We start from the raw sequence: 14,157 nt of genomic DNA on the forward strand, positions 1-14,157 counted from the left end.
CTGCTTGGCTCTTGACATGTTGAGTTTGAGGTCCTTGTGGGCACCCAGGTCGGAATGTTCAACAGAGAATTGGAAAATAGGACTAGAGTTGTGGAGATTCAGAACTGAAGATAGAAATTTGAGAATCATCAGCATACAGGTTATCACAGCCACGGAAATAGTTGAGAACAGCCAAGCAGTAGGTGTGCAAACAGCCAAAGATGAAATATTGGAGTATGAGAACAGCAAGAAGCAATGACCAGCCCTCTCAGAGGGCTGAGAGAGGAAACTGGAGAACTAAAGCCAAAGGAGAAGAAAATTTCAAAGAAGGTGTGACAGCTCTGACAGATGTTACAGGAAGTTATGAAAGATTAGGACAGAAAAATGTTGACCTGACACACAGCAAATAGAAAGGCAGTGGGAGGAACATGAGATGGAATGAGCGGGGAGAAGGCAGAGGATAGACTGCAGTGTGTTAAGGAGTAAATGGTAGCTGTGAGGTGTGTAAATGTCTAATAAGGACATCCCTTTAAGAAACTTGATGATGAATGGAAGGAGGGCAATAAATCAATAGCTAGAGAGAACTTCAGGGTCAAATAGAGGGTAGTTTTTACTTTTATTTTTCATTTTGAATGGGAGAGACTTTCCCTCTCTCCCCTCTCCTCCCCTTTTGTTCGTCCCTCTCCCCCTCTCCTCCTTCTCCTCTTCTTCCTCCTCCTCCTCCTCCTTCTTCTTCTCCTTCTCTCTCTCTGAAAAAGCTGAGGTTCAGAGAGATTCAGCCACTTGCCATGGTTACATAGTTTATAAGCATGTTTTATGCCAGCAGGAAGAACCCAGTTACAGCAAAGAGACTGAAAATATAAAAGAGAGGTGATTTTCACTTGACCTTTTTTGTGAGTGTGGACTCAGCAAGATGAGACACACAAAATGGCAATCTGAAGGTCCAACCAGGTCCATGTGCTAAAAGTCTGACAGACTACGATGATTGGTCTGGTCATATAATAGCTAATCTTCGTTGAGCAGTTACTACATGCCAGGCACTGAGTTAAGCACTTTATCTACATTAACACATATAATTCCCATAACAACCCTATGAGGTAGGTACTGTTATTGCCTTCATTGAACAGATGTGAAAATTGAATCAGAGAAACGTTCAATGATTTATTCAAGGCCACATAGTTGTTGTGTGCTGGATCTTTCAGAGCCTTCAAATGACCCCTTAGAGGAGGAAACTGATGCTGAAGGAGATGAAGCCATTTGTCCAAGAACCCATATCTAGTGAGTTGTAATGTAAGCCCAGGCTCTGTCTGGTACCAAAGCCACGCTCTTAATCACTACACTGTCATGAATGGTAGCTATTAAAATAGACAATACGTGCACATTTTTCTAGATCCAGCTCTGTAAGGCAAAATGTTCCCTGAACTTAAGTAATAGTAAAACTTGCCCTTATTCCAGGGAGCTGAGAGTGAGAGCATGTACTTCCTTGGTAATGTACACGGTATAATGCAGCCAGGGCATTTGTAGAAAGCATCATGGTGAAAGGAGAGGCTGAGAAAAACAGAGCTACTCAGGTGGGGCAGCAATAGCTGAGTTCTCATGTGACTTTTTCAGGTGGCTTTATGACAGCAGTAGTACTTTGTTCTTCCATGAAGAGAATGCTCTGTGAGCAAGATAGCCCTTGGCTCAGATGTCCTTCCTCCTTCTGGCCTAAGATTTGATAACAAGTTGTTCTGATGCCACCAGTCCAAGTTTGTAGACTGTAAATAAGCGCTATCCTAGATGTGAAGTATAATGAAGCAAGGAATGTGAGGTGGGAAAGAACAGCCTAATTGCTATCCCTTCAGGGATGACTGGCTCTCTGGTGGGACAGCATATGGAGCAGGGAGAGGCAGATGGTTGTACTGCCAGAATCCTTGCTCCTGGACTCTCTTGTCACTACCAGAGTTTTCATTTGGTGATTGGTTTTGAAATATAGCTTGATACTGGTCTTCCTATTTAGAATATTATTAATGTTTATTCAGATCGCTATCATTCTTTATTCAGTAATGCAATTTACCAGGTTTTGATGTCTTCTGAACTTTGGTTCTGTTATACCCAAGGACCAGCTTGGTTATGTGTGTGTGCATGCACACGTGTGTGTAAATTTTATTTGATTTTATAAGTTCCCTTCCAAGTCTATTTTTCTGTGGTCAACAGGTTAATGGAAAGCAAATGAACAGAAATGTAGTATATAATAGGTCATATGAAAAGTCATGCTTTCATTCTACATATACATACTGAGCATTGCTATGTACCAGGATCTGTGTGGGTTAGAAAGTTGTGTAAGATGCAGTCCCTGCCCTCAAAGAGCTTGTTCTACATTTCTTCCATTGAGCAAGGGATAATACTAGCTGGGTTCCTAACCCCTTGGTGGTTCCCATGTTTGGCTGATTTGTTTTTCACCAGCAAAGCAGCCTAGGAAGATCTTTAATCCCAACATAGTGAATTTGAATTTAAGATTTTGACAGCCCAAAATGACAAGATATTAATAATAATTACAACATTGATAATGGTAAACTGAGAATGGTGAGAGGCAAATGGGGGCACATGTAAAGGTTCCTAGGAGGTGATATGTTCTGGACTAAGTTGGGATATTTGCATGGCTCAGTGAAAAGGAAAAATAATGTTAACAGTCAACATTTCAGCTAGAAGAGTGTCAATTCTTTGGTGACAGGTGGGGAAAGAGGCTCATGGGAGAAAGTAAAAGGAATAAATTTTATTCACTACCTTTCTTCAACATAGAAAATTTTAAAAAAAGTATGACTGTGAAATTTGGGAGAGCAAGTGGCCCTGCTAGTGGATTGAGAGGAAAGAAGAAGACAGACCACTGGCTCTCCAAAGAGCAGAGCAAACTGAAGAGAAGATGAAGGCGCTGATAGCCTCAACAACAACTGAAGAAATAAAGCCCTTTCTCTGGAAAAACATATGTATAAAATATTTAACTGACATTAAATATTAAGAATTAATGAAAACACCAAAACACTTTATTTATGTAGGAAGTTTTTTCCCCTTTAGAAAATATGCTGTTTTAAAACTTAAAATCATTTCATGCGTGATCCAGGGAGAAAGCAGTGTGGATCTCTAGCGGTGAGTACTATCAGAATGAGGTAGATGGAAATGACCTCCAAATGAGTCTCTTATATTGCCTCCTGCCAACTCACTGTAAGAAGGGTCAAAGTTCAAGAATTCCATGATTGGAATGGATTGCTAGATGTCAGACACTTCTAGTGAGACCCGCACCCCCCACCAAACTTGTGTGGGAAGGGTGAGGAAAATGAAAGCTGTTTGCACCGAATTCTGACACCCTGTGTCTCCCTTCTCCACTTGCTAGCTCCAATGGGGAGGGAGAGTACCTTCCACCTGGCATTACTTCTGAGTAGCTTTGTGAACTCCTTTGGGCTATTATGTTGGCTGGTACTTTGGCTTCTTTGGCTCCCAGCACCAGCTGATGCCCTGAGCTGAGTCCCAGTTGGGCAGGCTCTATTGCTCAGTGCTATAGCTGTCTCCAGAGCATTGTTCGTGAGACTTCCAACAGGGCAGATTTGTGCAGTTGACCCATCTGGACAAGGTCTATAACAAGTAGAGCTCTGTGCAATAAGCTCATCTCCATAGTCCACCCCCCCCGCTACCCCCGCCTTCGGGCTGCAGCAGCCTGACACCCCAGCCCCACCATAGAGAGTATCAAAGAGATACTCTCTGCTCCTTTCAAAGGGGTATTGCTTGTGGCCTCTCATTGATTGGCACTACCTGGGCAGAAATGGGAAAACAGGGATTCTCTGCCCTCTCAATTTAATCTCCTTTCTTTAGCCAGTCCTTTAGTTTTAAATCTCCTTGGCCACCAGAGTCATAATTAATATTTTCAATAAGGTTAATTTCTGGTCCAGCTACCCTGATCAGCCCAGAATGCTCTCCTCAAAGCCAAGAGACAAGAAGAGTATCTCAGTGAACAGGAAAGAGCAGCCAAGCTCAATAGGAAAAAAAGGGGGAAAGAAGCTGAGCTCTTGGTTTGACTATAGGATTTGCTTTGGTGTTTGGATTTATTGACTTTCCATTTTGAACACCGTTTTGAGAAAGGGAGTAGAGGAGGGAGGGGAAACGAGGAAGATGAGAGAGAGAAAAAGAGAGAGAGAGAGAGAGAGATTAGACTCACATAGTTAATTATTGTAGGTCCAGAGAAAAAGTCAAGATGTTAGAGATCATTTGATCACGTCTGTCTTCCAGTTGTTTAGCTCAGCACTTTAATCTTCCCTTTTTCAGTTCTTCACAGTGGGTCATTTCAAGGGACTCAGAGTACCAAGCCCATGCTTCCCCATGTCCCAGTGGTATGTCAGGCCTGAGATGAGCCCTTCACACCCCCTCTATTCTGACATTTCTGGTAGCTTCAACTGACTGCTTCCCCTCCTCACTGTGGAAGGAGAAAGGAAGCAAGAGAAGGATTAAGAAATAACTCCAACCTTCTAACTTCTACAACTCCATCCTGAGATTGGCCAAGTCAATATTTGTCCAGGATAGGGGTCCTCTATATACCTAGTTCCTCCCTCCTTTAGGAACCTTGAAGCCCACTTTATCCCAGACAAGGTTACATGGCACTATTACATGCTCACTAAAAGGAGCAAGTTGGAAATGAGGGGTCCTGGGAAATAAAGAGACTTTGGAGAAAAAGAAGAAACAAATAAAAGCACAGCTAACAGAAGACTCGCTGAGGACAGTTTCTGTATTGTACTCCTCCTAGGTCCTACTGCTTTGGATTTCACTTTTCTTAAAAGGTTTCTAGCATCACTGAGTAACTTTCTTGAAGACCAAGCATTTTTCTCTTTTTATACTCCATACCAGTCAAATACACCCTGCTGCCATGTTAATTAGTTAGGGAATAAAACAAATATTTCTGAGACCAGGAAATTCAGGTAGATCTGGAAGGGTGGTCTCTCTGAGAGTCCAAGATTTCTGACCTCATTCTGACAGTATTGAGCTTCCAAGGAAGCTTGAAGACCTCTCTGTTGGGTCATATAGCAATGCCCTACCCCAGTGCAGCCGATGACTGTTCCAACCTTGCTGAGAGGTGGGGAATCTATCCCCTTGCCTTCCTTCCACAGTCAAGGAAACCTGACTGGGTCACACAGGACAGCACTTGTGGATGGGAAAGACTCCCTATTTGAGCCTGTGGTAGAAGGTACAGAGGGCACAGTAAAGGTCAGGCTCTGGGTGGGACGTGGCAGGGCAAAGATTGGTACAGATTAAGATGACAAATGCCAGAATCTAGTAGCAGTGGTCTGAATAGTCTCCACCAGAGAACTGAAAACAGAGAAGCTCCTGTCAGGGAAGAAGGTCATCCTGGCCCCAAGAACATGTCCAAACCTTACTCTCATGAGAAATGGGATAGTATGGAGAAAATCTGAATTAGGGTAGGTAAGCCATCTTTCTAAGTAAAGCCACCATTGGCACCCTGCATTGTAGACCCACATGGCTTTGGGATTGGCTGTTGAAGTTCTGAGTGGGAGATCAGGGAGGAACTGTTCAAGCCTTTGATGGAATCTAATGCAGGGGGAAAGCCCACCCAGGAGGAAGCAGGAAGCCAACAGCTGGACTCTTTAGCTCCTATTCACAGTGCCTGGTGGATATCTTCTGACCGTAGCACTTTATAGACAACCCAGTAGAAGATGTTGAAGATGAGGAAAGTGAAAGGGAAGATAGCCCGGGAGATGGTGTCAATCCTCTTGGCCTGGTCCACGTAGAGTTTCCGCATGTTTTCTCCTTCCCTTAGAAGAGGGGCTGGAGGTTGGGGGCTATAAATGCCAGAACCTTCCATTGGACCTCCATCCCTTGCCTGCAGGCAGTGGCCCAGGCCATAGCCACGGAAATAAAGGCGACTTTCTCGGGTGATATCTTCCTCCTGGAATTACATGGAAGAAAAGGCAGAATTTGAGGTCACAGCTCTAAGGCAGAGGAATAGAGACCAGGCTACACAAATATCTCAGGTGGTGCTATGCAGACAGGGTGGCTGGGTACACAGGCCCACTGCATGTTTTTTTATGACCACAAAACTACTCATGAGATAGATGTATGTTAAGCAGCTATATGTGGTATGGATGGTATATGTTATGATTCCATTTGCAGATAAGCCCCGAGCGGCCTTTTTAAAATGCATAACATCATTTAGAACCATCTAAAACTCAGTGAAGTGCCACCTCACCGCAAGAGGGACATCTCAATGTCAAGTTATCTCTGATGGGTAATAAATAGAATAAACAGAACAATGAAACCTTTAGAAAGCACAGCTGAGATATTTAGACTTGGGAACTTGACTTTAATGACTTTAAAGCTGCAAAATTAATTCTGCTTGTACATAGTATCTTAACAAAAATGTTTATCTCGACTTAAAGCTGAAAATTCCAAAAGTTTCAAATAACCTAGTGGGCTATCTGAATTATCGTAAAGGTGATCATGCTCTTGCAGATACGTGTGCTTCTAGGGTAACATTTATTACCCAATACACATTCCATTCATGTACAATATATGCATTCTGATGAACACATTAACACTGAAGAGGTAAATTTTTATGTAAGCATTAAGCAATGTAGCAGACTACACAAAGTTTGTCTAATAAATGACAGCTGACAATCTTAAGTAGCTATAACACAGCTGAGAGCCAGAAGGTAAGGCCACAAAGATAGATAGAGATCTAGAGAGAGATGGAGAGGAAGAAGGAGAGGGAAAAGGAGAGAGAGAGAGAGAGAGAGAGAGAGAGAGAGAGAGAGAGAGAGAGAAAGAGAGAGAGAGAGAGAGAACCAAAGCCCCTGAGTGATTAACAGAGAGAACTTTACTCATATAAGAGCCTTTCAGGGCCCCACTCAGAGCCTATTTACTCTTGGTTTCTATATAACCCAAACCTGCCCAATTTTGGCTACTTCTAAAGGACATACTGCCATCAGAAGTAGTGGTTCACAGCCTGGAAATTAGACAGAGGACAGGTAAGTATATACCAAAACCTAGAAATACTTCATTCAAAGATGGTTATAATTTTGTAAAGTATTGATGTTTACAGGAGTAAAAGCTTCAGCTATGTAAGAAATAACCTGAAGTGAAATGCCCCCTTGTGGGATGGTGCCAACTATCTTCTCAGTTTGTCCAGGGCTGAGGGCTTCCTGAGACTAGGGCTTTCAGTACTAAAACAGAAAAAGGCACATGTATGTTGAATGGATGTGACAGATATACATAAAATGTAGATAAAAGTAGATTTTACACATGCTATGCAGTTAGAAGGACATCATAGGGTGTTTATAATGAGATCTCTGTAGCTATAGTAACCCACTGAAAAGTGGTTTAATCGATGAGATGTTGGTGTGGTGGGCCCCAGTGAGCCTTGATTATGACAGCACTAGAAGGCCTAGCCTGTCACTGGGCATCAGAGGCAGACAAGCTTAGGTCAGAGATTTATCAACAGATCCCACGTCTTTCTCTGCTTACTGTGGGCTCATAGTACAGACGTGGGAAAGGGCATCGGTCTTGCTCACTGCTGTGTCCCCAGTGCCTAGCACAGAGCTGGCATCCAATAGGCACCCAGTAGACATTAGTTGAATGAATGAATGGACTGATGAACCACATGCCTCAGAGTAAAGGACAGGGAACGGCTTTGTTCTCATGAAGCCAGCCTCCTCTCAGGATCTCAGACTGAAGAGTCTACTCAGAAGAGAATCTTAGCTACAGAGTACTTGGCAGGAAAAGCAATTATTCCTTGCCCCACCACTGCACAAGGGCGTGATGCCCTTCGACCTTTAGAAAGAGTGGCACCTTTGGCATAGAGAAGGGTCTCTCTAAGTTTGCCCACCAGAGAGCCTTGCTATTCAATCCTCGATTTTTCCAGTCTTTGTGAAGAGAGTTGTACACGTGTAGGCCAGAGGCAATTCACTCCTGTGGTGGTGCTTTGACCCTGAGTTGTTGTGGTGAGGCAGCCTCAGTTCTCTCCTGAAAGTTCTTTACATAACCTGTCACCACAGGCCTTGGCTCACCTTATCTGTATTCTGTAATTCATTTTCACACTGTTTCTACCAGAGAGGTTGTGCTGGACCCATTTTATAGGTGAAGAACTAGAGGCAAACAAAATATCTCCCACATAAGTGAACAATGAGGGGGTAAATAAAATGATTTTTCCTTTTGCTTTCCAGTTCAGATTCCTTCAGACTCCCTTTTCCCTGCTGCTCATCCTGATCCTCTTAGCTCTCCGGCCAGAGGATACAAGCATGGAATATATTTGTTTGCAAAAATCTCTGAAAGAGAAAGTTGAATCCAACTGCTCTTTCTGTTTCTATAGATCTAATTATTTCCCCTTTTCTCCAATCACAGTAAATCTAAAGGGAATTATTGGGAAATATTCCAAGGCTGGAAAAAGCTATTTCACACAGGAGAGAAAATATGGCCAATAGAATGTCACCCTTGGCTCTTTTTAATTTTAACATGTTGCACCACTTGTAGTTGGGGGAGCAAACATGAGTGGCCTAAAATTCAAGGGTGGTGATCCTGGATTTGGGTATTACCTATTTAGGTGAAATTCTGAGGGGTGTGTGTGTGTGTGTGTGTGTGTGTTTGTGTGTGTGTGTGTGAGGGACAGTGGAGGCTTAAACTCCACTTTGTGGCTTCCATGGCTGTTGAAATAGAACATTTCTGTGGCAGATATCTATAGGGGAGGAGGGCTGGGGAGCTAGAGAGGAAAGATATTCCAAAACCAAGCTGGGGCGGGAATGCACGGTGTGGAGATGGGAAGGGGGGATAGATATTGAGTGATATATATTGAAGTGAGAGAGGAAATTGGAGAATGGGGGAGGGTCTTGGGGGATGGAAAGAGGCAAGCAGTGTTCTGAGATCAAGCGCCTGAGAGGATTTGGCAATATTTTGAAATTTCTTCCATTTCTCAAGTTATTCTATTGATAATGGTAAGGCTCTTTCTCTTTCCATCTTGAAAGAGAGCCCTTGCCAATCAGCCTGCAAAGGTTGGTGGAGTAGATTCTGTGGCTGCTGTGTCCAGAACCTGGTGCCAGGGCCTGTTGAGATTATAAAAAAGGAGAGACAGACTCTTCCCTGTGGGGTTTCTAGACTAGCAGGGAAGACAAAGTGGAAATGTCTGGGGGAAAAAATTGAGCTATTGGAGTGCCCAAAAACCCGAACGAACTTTTTGGCCAAGCCAATATTTTAGACCGTGACATGGAAGATCACCATGCTGTGGAGATGGGTGGTTGAGGAGAGATTTGAGAAGAACAGAATGAAGTCTGGAGCTGGGTGAACAGCTGGCTGGCTTCTAGAACACTCCTAACTTGTTCTTGACTAAAGGATCCCTGAAAATCATATGGATTCTCTCTCTCCCTTAAGAGGGCTCCTCTCAAGACTAAAAACTGCTGCTCTAGCTGGAACAGCAGGGCCCAGAGAGAGGTTCTAGAAATGGATTAACCCTGCATCAACTTTTTCAACCTGCTCAGTGACCTCTAGGATTCTGCTACATTTCTTCTGGGATGGCAGTGGCTTTAGGAAACTCAAAAAGGGACAGGACTAATGGCACAGGTTTTGGTTTTCAGGTTTTATTTATATTAATCATAAGCCCAGTCCACTTTGAGGCAGGATCCAGGTGCCTAAGCAGGGCCCAGGCTGATGTTATAACTTCGCAAATATTGAGCACGGGTTATGACAGACTTCATTATGAAATCAGGATCACCCAATACATGACCAGGAGGGGATAGGCTGTGGGCAGTTGGAGGTTGGAGAGGTGCAGGGAAGGGGGCGGGACTAGTGTCAACCTGGAGTAGCTCTACAGTAACTGCAGCAGTCTTCTGTTGCCTGGACACCCACACAGGCAATCTAGCTGGCAAAAGGACTCTGGAACTGGTTGGCAGCCTGCTCTTCTTTCCCAAGGTAGGCATTGAGAAGGCATCAAGATAAAAACCCCTATAAAGATAAGATTTTGGTACCTGCAGGCAGGCTTGACACAGCTAAAAAGGAGGTGGGGACAGTTAGCTTAGAAAAGGGTGCATCTACTTTTCTTGCCCTTCTGCCAAGTCCATATATTTTTTCTAAGTCTCAGCATTGGATACGAAGGCTTTTAGGTCTCTTGAAGAATCGGTCCTACTCAAGGAGATGTAGTTATGGATCAATCCACTAGAGGGCGGGTTTCCCAGGACACAACTCAAGGACTGAAGCCAGGCAAGAATTGATAAATTCTGACAAACCACTAGATGAGGCAGGAGCCCTGCCCTCAGCAGAAAGGGACCTTAGCAAGGAACATGAAATCCCGGAGGATAATTTTAGTGCAGACATATGGTAAGGGTACTCCAGGAGCAGCTGAAGTGGGAGGTGGGATGTTAAGAAGAGAGAAGAACCTTAGTGCTACAGTGGACCCGACAGGCTAGAGCCAGTGGGCTTAGATAGAACATTGTTTCCTCTCCCCCAAGAGGTCATATGTGCCTGCCGCTTGGCTTTGGAGCCTCCAGATAAGGCAGAAAACAAGGAGTCAGAGCTCAAGACAGGCCAGAGCTCTGTGTGTCTGATGATTAAGTGACCAGTATGTAGCTCAGCAAAGGCTTTTAGCTTTGCTCATAATTGGGCACTGGCTTCTGTGAGAGTGGCCCAGGCACCTCTGTTGTCATGGCAACATACCTAGCACCTATGGTCTGGGTAACGGTGGGGAGGAAGAACTGCCTCTGTTGTCATGATGACAAAATCCCTGCTCTATTTCCCCAGGTGATCACTCTACTGTAGAAGAAATGGGGTTAACAAACAAGAGCGAGGGAGAACAACAGCTCGTGCCCAACAACTCTGATGCGCCCAATGAAGATCAAGGTGAAGAAATCCAACAGCCAGAAGAGGCAAGTGGTGGTTTTTCAATTCCAGTTTAGTTATGGGGACCCTTTTATAATGCTCCCCTAGAAAGGCAACAATGCCTGATCTGAATTCTTAACCACCAAACAGTATAGGACAACTTGGGGTACCTTCCTCCTGGGTGGGAGGAGAGTCAGGAGCAACCACTAATTATTCTCAAAGCAATCTCATGTTAACTAACTTGACAAGGTTCTAATATTGGCTAACATTTTTTCAGTGCTCACTATGCCCATGCTCTTAATCAGTCTGCTAGACTGCCCTACAGGAATTAAGGTCCCATTGGACAGAAAAAGAAATAGAATCAAAGAGGTTAAAGTACTTAGCTTATTTGTGACCAGCTTGGGACTAGAATCCAGGGTCCTGATTGCCTGTCTAGTCCTTGCAGCCTAGGTCAAGTCTTGGTTTGTGGGAGGAGTAGCAGGGAGGAAGGAGTCCAAAGGAGAAAGGAAGTGGGCCCCTCCCTAGTTATACTCACCATGCGTTGGCACCTCTGCCTTCTTCGAAGTCGCATGAATTCCTTATGCTGACGGGAGACAAAATTGACAGCAGCGTACTCCAGCAGGGCAGCGAACACAAAGAGGAGGCACACAGCCATCCAGATATCAATTGCCTTCACGTAGGACACCTGCAACATCCACCAATGGAGCAGTCAACTTTCCAGGAGTCCTTCCATGGCCTGTCCAGTGAGTTGCCAACCCATATCAACTGCCTGCTGTTCTTCAGTTTTATCCTGAATTTCTTCTGGTTTTTAAAGAAGCTTCCCATGATATATCCCATTGTCTGAAGGCCCATGTCAAAGAGATCGGGCTACCCATCATCCTTCACCTCTCTGCCCTCTCCACCCTCCCCTTCCATCTGCCTTTCCTCCCTACACTTCTTTTCCTTTCTTTCTTTCTTCTTTCCTTACTTCTGCTTCTGCTTCTTATTATTCTTTTCATTCTTGCCTTCTGATTCTTTTCCTTCAATAAAAAGCAATGAACATGAATGCTGTATTTGTTTGCCTTCTGTTCTCTCCTAGGGTCATCACAGCTGTGGTGGTAATTGGGTGGGGTGCGTTATTCCCATGTGAGACACATGAGGACATTGGAGGCCTTGAGGGGAAAAATCTTAGCCAAGATTACCCAGTGAGAAGATAGCAGTAGGGCTTGGGGATCCTGGGCTTTCAATTCAGTGGTGCTGCCCTTTACCTAGGCTGTAGTATCAATATCAGACTAGGAGGTCCTTCCTTTCCTTCCTCCAACCCTATTCTTCCTTGACCTTGTGATTTTTTTCCTGATGTTCTTTGTGAGAGACACTGGTGGGGATTTGAACTGAGTGGTGAGTGAGTGCCTCATGTCTTACAATGAAGAGCAGAACAGGGCAGGGATCCCAATGGAGTGTACAAATCACCCCCGGCTATGGATGCTTCTCTCATTTCAAGGCACTGCTGGCTTCTGCCTATCCATTCCTTAGTGCTCTCCTCTACTACCTGCCTTGGTAGCCTTTAAGTACAGTCAGCCCTCTGTATTCATGGGTTCTGCGTTTGAAGATACGAAGGGCCAAATGTAAGGGACTTGAGCATCTGCTGATTTTGGTATCTGCAGGGGGTCCTGGAAGCAATCCCCCACTGGTACTGAGGGATGACCGTACTTTTCTCTCCCATTTCCCTTGTGAAGAGTGAATGCTCACTTCTCCTGAAGCAGGGTTGTGGCTGGGTGGGACCAGAAGGGAGGCCAGAGCTCAGGTTTATGAAGTCCTTTCACTTCCCCAATCAGATCACCTCCGTACATTGTTTTGAGCAGCTGAGCTCACCTTATGGGGCTCCCCAGCAGGAGTAGGACTAATGACAGGCAACTTTTTTCATCAGCCTCTGCTATGTTGGACAGTGAGGTTGCTGCAGACTCCAGGTAAGGAGCAGGTCTCACTAGAGAAATCTTCCACCTCAGTGGTTCTTAACCAGGGCTGACTCCCCCCAACACCACCCTACCAGGGGTCTTTCAAAATGTTTGGAGACATTTTTGGTTGCACAATTTTGGGGTGGTGCTGGCAACTGGCATCTAGTAGGTAGAGGCCAGGGAAGTTGCTAAATATCCTACAGTGCACAGGACAGCCCCTCCCAACCCACATATTAAAGAAAAATTATCTCACCCAAAATGATGATAGTGCTAAGATTGAGAAACCCTAGGAAGACACTGGAACTCACCAAAAAAGATACCCCACATCCGAAGACAAAGGAGAAGCCATAATGAGACGGTAGCAGGGGCACAATCACAGTAAAATCAAATCCCATAACTGGTGGGTGGGTGACTCACAGACTGGAGAACACTTATACCATAGAAGGCCACCCACTGGAGTGAAGGTTCTGAGCCCCACGTCCGGCTTCCCAACCTGGGGGTCCGGCAACGGGAGGAGGAAATCCTAGAGAATCAGACTTTGAAGCCTAATGGGAATTGATTGCAGGACTTTGACAGGACTGGGGGAAACAGAGACTCCACTCTTGGAGGGCACACACAAAGTAGTGTGTGCATTGGGACCCAGGGGAAGGAGCAGTGACCCCAGAGGAGACTGAACCAAACCTACCTGCTAGTGTTGGAGGGTCTCCTGCAGAGGCGGGGGGTGGCTGTGGCTCACCGTGGGGACAGGACACTGGCAGCAGAGGTTCTGGGAAGTACTGCTTGGCGTGAGCCCTCCCAGAGTCTGTCATTAGCCCCACCAAAGAGCCCAGGTAGGCTCCAGTGTTGGGTTGCCTCAGGGAAAACAACCAACAGGGAGGGAACCCAGCTCCACGCATCAACAGTCAAGCGTATTAAAGTTTTGTTTTATTTTTTTTGCAGTACGTGGGCCGCTTATGGCCTCTCCCGTTGCAGACCACAGGCTCCAGACGCGCAGGCTCAGCAGCCATGGGTCACGGGCCTAGCCACTCCACAGCATGTGGGATCTTCCCAGACTGGGGCATGAACCCATGTCCCCTGCAATGGCAGGCGGACTCTCAACCACTGCACCACCAGGGAAGCCCTGCGAATTAAAGTTTTACTGAGCTCTGCCCACCAGAGCAACAGTCAGCTCTACCCACCACCCGTCCCTCCCATCAGGAAACTTACACAAGCCTCTTAGGTAGCCTCATCCACCAGAGGGCAGACAGCAGAAGCAAGAACTACAGTCCTGCAGCCTGTGGAATAAAAAACACATTCACAGAAAGATAGACAAGATGAAAAGACAGAGGGCTATGTACCAGATGAAGGAACAAGATAAAACCCCAGAAAAACAACTGAATGAAGTGGAGATAGGCAACCTTCCAGA

The 14,157-nt window shown here is 45.2% G+C and overlaps 1 protein-coding gene across 2 annotated transcripts in view; it reads right to left on the reverse strand.

Annotated features, from left to right (window-relative positions):
• Nucleotides 1-3,498: 3,498 nt before the first annotated feature.
• The window catches only part of LOC309977742 (glycine receptor subunit alpha-4), a gene marked incomplete at both ends in the record, with an annotated part of 30,880 nt that continues 20,221 nt past the window's right edge, over nucleotides 3,499-14,157 (reverse strand). The window contains 2 exons of one of the 2 annotated variants that reach the window (XM_082864038.1): nucleotides 3,499-3,588; nucleotides 11,354-11,503. In XM_082864038.1, coding sequence (XP_082720164.1) covers nucleotides 3,499-3,588; nucleotides 11,354-11,503 — 240 coding nt within the window. Of the gene's footprint in view, nucleotides 3,589-5,617; nucleotides 5,909-11,353; nucleotides 11,504-14,157 lie in introns of those variants that run through there. The other variant, XM_082864039.1, reaches the window with a different exon arrangement.

The sequence above is a fragment of the Leucopleurus acutus genome (assembly GCF_964270905.1).
Source record: "Leucopleurus acutus genome assembly, chromosome: X".
NCBI classification, from domain to species: domain Eukaryota; kingdom Metazoa; phylum Chordata; class Mammalia; order Artiodactyla; family Delphinidae; genus Leucopleurus; species Leucopleurus acutus.